This window comes from Arachis duranensis, chromosome 6, assembly GCF_000817695.3.
Source record: "Arachis duranensis cultivar V14167 chromosome 6, aradu.V14167.gnm2.J7QH, whole genome shotgun sequence".
Classification (NCBI taxonomy): domain Eukaryota; kingdom Viridiplantae; phylum Streptophyta; class Magnoliopsida; order Fabales; family Fabaceae; genus Arachis; species Arachis duranensis.
Genome location: NC_029777.3, coordinates 107956002 through 107966463, shown reverse-complemented (window position 1 = coordinate 107966463; position 10462 = coordinate 107956002). Strand labels below are relative to the sequence as shown.

Genomic DNA, 10462 nt, shown 5'->3' with positions numbered 1-10462 from the left:
TTTTATTAGACATATCTATAAAGATATTTTTAATAAATATAATTATAAATAAATGTTGTTGGTAAACGCAGGGATTGATTTTTTTATTTTTTATTAATTGGTTATTTGTTTTTGTAGTGTGAGGATAATAAAATCGAAGTGAATGGTCCATCCATCCATCCATGGCTGGAATTGCGTCCTTCTTGACCCCTTGTTCATCTCTAAACTTGAAACCCCTTCCATACTCATTCCATCTTAATCCAACAACAAGAAGACCCTTTCATCATCTCACAATCACCAAGGCTCAAGGAGATAACAACAATTCCAATTCTTCATCTTCAGCTACCTCCAATGACCAACCCCTTTTCGTCACTGCTCAGGATGTTCCATTGGAGGGTGTCATCCAGTTTGACAAGCCAACCTCCTCTTCTTCTTCTTCCCGTATTCAAAAATGGGGGTAATCTTGCCTTTTTCTTTAAATTTTTCTGAGTCAAAATTCGATCTTTTACAACTACAAGTTGGTCAAAACATGATTATTGTTCAGGCGTGTGGCTCTGCTAGCTGGTGTGGATGTATTGGCCTTACTTGTCTTTGCCACCATTGGTAGATACAGTCATGGATTATCTACCATGGACCTCCAAACCTTGCGAACCGCCGATCCTTTCATAGCCGGTACTTTGATTTCGTTATTATGATTAGATTCTATTCTGGGCCTATAAATAGGGCTCTAACAGAATTAAAAAAAATAAATAAATATGTATTGAAGTAGTTGTTTTGACATGATAAAGAGTCATGCTATTTATAAGGATAACTACTAACTCTCAATTAATGCTGCACAGGATGGTTCCTTGGTGCTTACTTTCTTGGAGGTTATGGCGAGGATGGGCGAGGGATGAAGGGTCTCCCTAGTGGTGTCATTGCTACTGCTAAGTCATGGGCAGTTGGGATCCCTGTAAGTTGAAAACAATCTTCACTTTGCTTTGCATTCATAAGCTTCTTATTTGATTCTTGTCATTTTGTTTACAGATAGGAATAGCAATAAGGACCGCAACGTCCGGTAATCTTCCAAACTATGGCTTCATATTTGTCAGTCTGGGAAGCACTGCTGTTTTGCTTATCACATTCAGAGCATTGCTCTATACTCTTCTTCCTCTCCAAAATCAAAACAAGGCCGACGACGATGTCTATCGCCGTGGCAGTCCTTTCGAACTTTTTGAGGTATACAAAATCTTCACATACTAAAATTTTCGAACTTTTTGAGGTATACAAAATCTTCACATACTAAAATTCATAACTCTGATTGCAATTGCTTGATAATAGTTGTGAACCGTTAGATGACTTAACTTCTGTTTCATATTCAAGTTGTATAGATTCCATTAATTTCTGCTTTAGAAATGAGATTTGGATCCTCTAAAGTTTGAATTTCACTTTAGAGAGTAAAGTGTGATCTTCTACTCTTGAATAGTTTTTCTTTCATATTTATTCTTGGTCTCCCACCCATGAAATCAATGCTGAGAGATCACACTTTACTCTCTAAAGTGAAATTCAAACTTTAGAAGATCGAAGTCCTTAGAAACAATTACAAAAGATCATAAGCTATGTAATTTACATATTCCTATGCTTATCTTTTTTTTTAAGAAAAAAGAATTCATTTCATAGTAAATAACTTGAGGAATTGAATGGCCAAATGTAAAAAGCATTGAGATATTGAATCATGATGGAAATGAAAACCTTTTGTTTTGTTTTGTAGCTGCTCACATCATTAGTACGGAGGTGGTAGCAATGCGTTACATCAGTTTCCTAAGCTATTCTTCCATTTTGTTATGGATTCGCATGAAACAAGTAAGCTAACATGTTTATAAATGTGTACGAGTTTTCTATGTATCATATTATTATTTTACCTTTGATCATACATTGGTAACTATGATCTGCCAGTTTTTGAGGATATCCTATTTTTTCAATTAGCTTCTATTTATATATAATATATCCTTAACAATTTATAGAAATGCTTCCTAAACAACTTATTAGTGTATACGATTAACAAATGTGAGATTAGTTTAAATAGTAAATATTTATATGAGAAACTCTCGGGTTAGTACTTTTTAGTATTTTTGGATGAGAAGTGCTCCTGCTAGGCGATACTAGGTTCTGTATTTGTAGTCATCGATTAGTCATCATCAGTATTTGTAATGGCGTGGAATTATTCATTTTTTTTTTGTTGATTAAGTATTCGCTAAATTTTAATAAAAGTGTTGCTCTCTAAACTTTTTTTTATATTATTTAATTAGCACAAATATTAAATTATCTTTAACAAATACATTTTACTAATTCATATGTGTAGATTCTAAAAAATGTTGGTGCAAACAATATTGATTTATGTATGTAAATTTTAATAAATATAGATGTAAAGTGTAAATTATATATTTTTTTGTATAAAATTTTTATAAATATAAATACAAATTATTATTCATCAAAATGATAATATTTGTTGGCGGTGTAACATTGTTGTATTTAAACTGCAGTTAAGTGATGATTTGGGGAGATAAGAAAGAGTTGTTTACATTAAACATTTGGTTTACACGTGACGTGTGAGTCCCACTTTTTTTTTTGGTACTAAGATGGGGCTAAAAGCCCTGTGTGAGTCCCACTCTATTTCTTTGAAGTTAGAAGAAGGCTTTCAAGCCCATTTAGGAAGTCTATTTAGAAGTAGGCTTTGAGCTTATTTGAAGCCCATCTATTATTTATTTGATCTTAAAACTCTTTTTGTATAGGCCAAGTCCAAAAAGAAAAGAAAAGAAGACCATTAAAACTTGACGGATTCGAATGCGTTCTATTTAAAAAACAAAAAAAAAAAAAGGAAACTGCCGTGTCTATTGTTTTGTTACATGATCATCAAACCCATTTTTTAAGTGTATTACCAAAAGTAATAAATTAGATGAATATAAATTAAAATACTAGACATATAATTTTGTCGATAAATATAAAATTTTAATGTCATTTTATTTGATTCTAATAAACAACCTAATACAAATTGAATGAAAATTAATTATTTTATCATTTGAATTCAGTTGACCTACCTTTCAAATACCTCTATTGGATCACAAAAAATATAAAAATACGCTGCATGCAGGCGATGATGATAATTGTTATTAATTAATATTATATTATAATATGCATAAAAAATTAAGAATTTGGATGAGGATGATTGAGGAGATAGAGTGATAGGCATAGGCACAGAAAAGAACGTAGGAAAGAGGGATGAATATATGAATAGGGTTTACAGAAGATTAACATAGCCCATTATAGCTTTCATTTCTCTGTGTTTTACACGCTGCCGTTCTTCTTGGGAATCAAATCCAATATATACGTATAAATTTAGGTGGGATTAATTTTATGTAAAATTTATAATTAAAAATTATTAAATAAATTTAATTAAAGAGAAAGTATATGGAATTAATGGTCTAAGCGTACAATGTGTATATAATGGAGATTTAGGAAGTATTAGAGATATGACCATTAGTGTTATATTATTCTGTCACGTTAGGTTTTTAGGATGAGTGGGTTCATGACATAGTATTAGAGTGTCAAATGTTCGATTTTTGGTATGTTTATTATTCCTGGTATCCGGATGGTTATTCTGGATAGTATGGGTGATGTTCATTTTATTCATAGACCAAAGACTATTGATTCTCTAATACTATCCTTAATTAAATTATTATTTAATAATTTTTAATTATTAAATTCATATGAAGTATTTGTATTTGAATTCTTACCAATATATATACTATACAATTAACCAATAAAAGAAACCCATTTTTTTACTTTTTTTTTTTAGTATTTATCACAAAGTAAGCTTTTTAATTTAGTGGTTTATATTTTTTAATTAAAAAACCTTTAAATAATGATTATTTTTTATTATTTGGCAACGGTGCATGCCATGCAGCGTCATGTCACCCTTTCACTAGATACGCTGCCAACTTTTGTATAAATATTAAATAATGAATAATTGTTATTTGTAGATAAAAACCAAACATAGGAGTCGATACTTAAAAAGGAAAACTGAAGTATGAACTCTTTGCATAGAATAAATAAAAAAAATTGAAAATTAATTTTTATTTAGTAATTAGTTAATAATTCTCTTTTTTCTTTAATATTTATTTATCTAATATTTTTTGTGATTAAAGAAAATTCGATTCCCTCGTAAAACTGGAATGCATAATGAGAAGTATTAAGTACTTAATATTTATTTTACATTTTGTTTTAGCCAACATTATTACTCATACAATTGAATTCAAAATTTTTAAGTTTAAACTTCAAAATATGAATAATAATATCTAATAACCTTCTATCCCAAATTGTAAAATGTATTAGTTCAATTCAATGCTTCCAAAAAATATTGGCTAAATTTTTATCTGCCTTATGTGATGAATTAAAATTTTGATACCTAATCTTAAACTCAAAATCATTACTCTATTTTTTTGTATTACGTATTTGGTCATATTTTTTGCATGCATTGTTTAAAACACGTAAATAATTAATATTTAACAATTTTTAAATTTAGGTTAAATTCATTCAATCATAATATGAATAAGAGTTTTGTGGGTGTTTAATTTGTGTCAAGGTTAAGAAATATATTCCAAATAATTATATTCTCAGAAATATTATGCCGAAAATATTACACATGTGTATCATTATATAAAAATGTTTTGTTAAGTACTATAAATAATTGGGAATTCGTTTTAATATTTCAAGAATAAATTAGAGTATGTTTGTTCTATTATATATATTTTGAAGTAGATTATTAATTTCTAAAATAACTTCAATATCAATAAAATGATGATCTATTGATAAGAAACATAATAATTGAGAATGTAATAATATTTTCATATATTAATTTTATTTTCCTAATATGGAAATAAAGTTTTATATTTTAATAAAAAAATCCCTGAGAGTAATTTTTCATAGAAATTAGATTTTAAAACTTTAATTAGACATAAAATAATATTTTTTTATATAGACAATTCCTATAAATAAAGTGAATTTCTTTAAATCAATAATAAACGGCTCCTTGGAGTTTTGTTTGAATGTGTTAATTAACTAGATGAGCCTTAATAGAAATTAAGTCATGTAAACTTGTGATTCTAAATGTGGCTCAATTTTATAATTATGGAAGGTTTGCATGTGATGTGCTCGGATATAGATTCATGGGGTACAAGAAAAATCTGTGAGACAGTTTTTTGTGAGTGTCAAGATATAAAATTCGAATTTTGCGAGTTGTTTGATTTAAAAATTTTGCAGAACAAATCGGATTGTTCGATTTGGAATTGAAAAAATTTAAATTTCGGAAGAAGGAAATCGGACTTTCCGTATTCTTTGCCTTTAATAACCCGGACCATCCGTTTACCATGGAAAAACTCACATAGTCTGAGTTCTGTTATTCTGACACCATACGAATGTGAAGTAACTGTGTTCTTCATATTCCAGTCCAATTCTATTGTTGCCTCTATATTCAAATTAAAAAGCGTCTAAATGTTCATCCCTAAACATGTTAAAGAGTATAGTGAATTCTAAATTAAAGAAATTGTTAAATTTTGAAGTAGAAATAAATATCCTGAATTAGAAAGTAACTTATAATTAGTGTTGGTAGATTACACACAATATCCTCTGGACAAAATAGATTGGATGACATTTGAATTATATGAATAGAAGCTAGGTAGCTAGTTATGGGGATTATAGGGTTAGCTTTCTTTTTCATCACATTCCTGGCATGTTCAGTTAGTGCTTGCTCTTAAAAACCTATAATACCATAAAAAGAAACATATATCATAGTCTCACATTTCTTGTTCCATTAATAAGCTTATGTATATATAATTATTATCAAAGCAAAGTCAATACATAAAACCAAACACATCAAAAGGTACTTGTTGTATTTATATATAGAGAGTGGTGACAAGGGAAGGGAATGGATTTGGTTTTTGGGAACAAGGAGCCAAAACCCTAGTTTCAGGAAGATTAGATTTACCCTATAGATTTTGAAAATCTTATATGATGCATGAGGTTGATATCTATAAATAAATATATGATCTTTTTTCACTATTTTAGAAAGTAGCTAGAATGTAGTAGATGGTGGCTTAGGTTAATGTAGCTGCTTGTGTTCATTTCATTTGCTTCGAGTTTCAAGGCAAGTTTAATTCATGAGGGATTGTACCTTTCAATCTTTTATCACTATAATTAAGGATAACGATCATGTATAGAATAAAAATTTGTGTCAAATTTATCAATATTAAATATTAATTTAAATGTATAAATATTTGTTTTTCAAATTATAATTTTTTTTACAATTAATTCAAGTGCGAGAGAGTAGAATTTTTTTTATATATGTCCACTTTCTCTTTCGGTGAAAACTCAGGTGCAATCGACTTTACATGAAGTTGATACTTAAGATCCATTAAATTATTTAATTGATTTGACTAAATTTTTATTTAACGACTCTCCTTTACCTGAATTTTTACCTTCTCTTTCTGGTTAACTTTCTTCTCTATGTTGCTTTTTTTTCCTTGTTACTAAATTTTTTTAATTATAGGAATTCATTTTTAGAAAGAGTAAAAGTAAATTAAATTAGCTAAAATCGTTAAAATTAATAAATATTAATTTTATTTTATAAACAACAAAACCAGTTAGGATACCCTAAATTAAGTCAAACCCAAAATCCAAAGTCTTGTTGGTACATGATATTGATATCTCTTATGATTAGATGAATTTACACTTACACCCACCTTTTTTTTTAACGAGAGAATGAAAAGAAATAATTTTAAAATTTTTTATAAAATAAAATAATACATTTATTAGTAGAGGCTAATGAATAATAATAATAATGATAATGAAAAAAAAGAAAAGAGAGAGAATGCAGACGCCAAGTGAGTTGTGTATGAGCTATCATGTGTCTCCTTAGGAACAAGAAAAAAGAATAAAAAGAGGAAAGAAAGAAAGAAAGAAAGAAAGAAAAGAGAATCTAATGTGATGGTGACATGACATACAAGCTTGGATTTTGACATTTCATCACGGGCTCAGACACGGTAGCTAGCTACCTACATTTTCTGAAAGGATAATTTCTTAGATTCATTCATATCTACCTTTATATTCCAAGTACTTTTATGCACATAAATGGAATTTCCAACAAAATCAAATAATATCAAATTATGTCATAAATAAATCATCTCAAAATCCTTCCTCTATATATTAATCTTATATATCTCACATTCTTCTGTATTTTTAATTGATATAAGGTGTTAAGTTAAATTAAGTGTTTTATATATAATTAAAAATCTTTTTTTTTAAAACAAAAAGTTTATATTAATAGGATTATAGGAGATAGAGTTGAATTGAAGGTCCAGCTTCTGCGTCCATTGAGGGAGCAACATCAGAGGCGGTTGAGAATAACTTTATCCTTGCATTAAAATTAGTTTATAAATTTTTTTATATCCATTCTATAATATATAATATAACCAATTGGATTATTATTCTAAATTCTACAGATATCTATGTCTCAAATAAATATTAAATTATTAGATGTGCAAGTATTATTATTTAAAAGACTTGGATAATGATGAAATAAAAATTCGTCAATACACATACATAGTCATCCAACACTTACATTACACCTAATTGGTATTTCATCCAATATATTCAATTCTGGGTGCCAAAAAAATTTATATTTAACAAATATTTTATCTATTTTATTTAAAAATTTATGGTAACATTTAAATAAATATTTAAAAGATGCTCAAAATAATTTAAAGTAAAATTTAATCTTTAAATTTTTTTATTTTTCAAAAACATATAATAATTCACGATATAAAAAAATTTTAAAAAAATCACTCGCATAAAATTACTAAATTTTAAAGATAAAAAAATCTTTTTTTAATGATTTTAAATATATATTTAATATCTATTTTTTTACATTTTTTAATTTTTCAAAAATTTATTCGCCGTTAACATCTTTTAGATATTTTTTTATCAGCAATATAAACTTTTGAGTATTATTTTAATAGTTTACTCTACTTAAATTTTTGAATACCATTTTAATTTGAAATTGGACTGGTGTAATATCATACCCAATACATATATACACATAAATTAGTAGAATAATTTATAATTAAAAGGGAAAAAAAGTTATTAGCAAAATATATTTGCATGTCATGAGAAGAGAAGCATGCAGGGGTGCAGTGGCAGTGAGCAGAGAGGGCCACAAAACAAATAAAACACAACACAGCTCAAGTGGTCTTTCTAAGTGTGGTAGCCATCAAACCAGTGTTGGGACAGTCATTTCATAATATCTAACTTTGTTTTATCTTCTTCTCATCATCTCTGACCCTTGAATCATATATATCTTGGATTTTCTCATCTCACGTGATTCTCATAACTCATCCTTATACCTTTTAATTTAATTTCATTCACTCTCTTTAATTTACGGTTCAAATCATTGAATTTTTAAGATTGAATAATTAGGTTGTTTAATACTCATAAAAATTATGAGATTTATTATAATCTAGCAAATTAACGATTAATTTATTGTAAATTTAAATTTTATTTAAGTGTTCTTTTTTTATCAATGAATTTTTGCATGCATGAGGTAAAATTTGAACCTTTGATATTTATTTAGATGAATAATTAAACTAATCATTTAATCAATTTAAATTAATTTGATTAATTATAAAATTGTTGATGCAGCCTCTTGTAATCAATTTTTAAATATTATCAGAGATATAATTATTTGTGTATTTTTTTATCAGGTTAAATTTTTGAAAAAAGCGATATATATCATCACAAGTGTAATGATAATTCTTGTTAAGTAACCTATCTTCTTGTCATTAATAATTCTTTTAAAAAAAGAAGCAAAGAGAGAGAAGTTTTCTAGGGTTAGGGTAAAAGATGATGTTAGTTTGAAAATTCTACGAGTTGGGAGATTGGGTGTTTATAGGTTGAAGAAGTGTTGTGTGCATTTGAACAGTGGTTGTCACCACTTTTGTGTTCCAAGTTAGTTCTTCGTCTTTTATTTTCTTTTCTTCTTATGATGTCAGTGTCTTATTGATTCAGTGTTTAACAGATTGTCCCAAAAGGAGACCATAGACATAAAAGTTTGATTGTCCAAATTTAATTATGTCATTATGTAATCAGCACGTTCCCTTCTTCCTTCCCATAATTAATTAGGGTTTCTAGATACACACATTTTTTGAATATGAAATTGTAAGTAATGATTTCAATTCTAAACTTCTCCCTTCAAAAATTGTGAACCGCGATTTCTTTTTATAGAGTGAAAAAAATCAACGTCACTCACTATTACTAAAGGTGAAAATTCAGGTGCAGTCGACTTTACGAAAAGTTGATAGTTGAGAGCCGTTAAATAAAAATTAGTTAAATAAGTCAAATCATCTAACGACTCTCAGTTATCAACTTCACGTAAAGTTTGACTGGGACTGAGTTTCCACCATTACTAATACTCAACCCATATATATCTGTCGTATTAAAATTAATTTGCGATTACATGTTAGAAAGAAATTTCACAAAAATCAATTTATATTTTTCATCAACCAACGTGACTAATTTCATTTTCTTAAATCAATTATCTTTTAAGAAATGTTAAGAAACTAATACTTTTTATTAATACTAGGAACTAATATACTTTATTTTTATATTATTATAAGATTTAGGGTTTAAAATTTACTATTTAGAATATAGAATATTAATTAGGTGTTGAGTAAAAATAATAAATTTTATTAGTTATATAGCATTTTTTTAATCCTATTACTCTTATATTTATTGTTTTTTTTATTTCTTTCTCCTTCTTTCTTTTAACACCAAAAATTTCGCTGTAGTACTTTAAACCCTAAGTATATGTGTAAAAATAATTTTAAAGATAAATTAAACTATATATATATATATATTTAATTATTATATACAAATACGTGATGGCTAATTTTTAGTGTACCCATAACATATTTTGGTAATGCCTTATATAATTTATTTGAATTTCTACATAAATCTTTAATTTATCTTTGTAACTTAGAAAACTTTTTACATATTACGAGGAGTTTTAGAAACAACAAAAAAAATGCTATAAAAACCAAATTACTAACTTTGAAAGCTAGTTTAATTTACCCAAATAATAATAAGATATATAATTAACTACTTGCATGTATTTGTGTAGGTTAAGAATAATAAACTAAGACTACTCATTGTGATGGTTGTGTACTCTTCCATCGGATTCAATGCAATTGGAAGACCCAAATGAGGTTCTACCCTCTAAAGCTTTTGGTATGTTATGACTTGTTTGGTCTATTAAAGAGTGGTTTAAATTTGTCATATATACTGTAGGAATGGACCCGTTTTACCCCAGCCAATGGCTAGAAACTCTTATGTTCTTATATAATAATATATATGTTAGATATACTTTTATTAATATAATAATTTATAATTAAAAATA

The 10462-nt window shown here is 27.3% G+C and overlaps 1 protein-coding gene across 2 annotated transcripts; it reads left to right on the top strand.

Moving 5' to 3' along the window:
* Positions 1-114: 114 nt before the first annotated feature.
* Positions 115-10462, top strand: LOC107495879 (uncharacterized). Of its 2 annotated transcripts, XR_008010750.1 has the most exons (6): positions 115-436; positions 524-651; positions 819-931; positions 1006-1197; positions 1730-1821; positions 10187-10462. XR_008010750.1 is itself a non-coding variant. In XM_016117091.2 (5 exons), the coding sequence occupies exons 1-5, from the start codon at positions 162-164 to the stop codon at positions 1757-1759; spliced, it is 738 nt and encodes a 245-aa protein (XP_015972577.1). In that variant the 5' UTR covers positions 115-161; the 3' UTR covers positions 1760-1961. The 2 variants fall into 2 exon arrangements, 1 of the variants encoding a protein (XP_015972577.1); XM_016117091.2 differs by lacking the exon at positions 10187-10462 and having other exon boundaries at positions 1730-1961.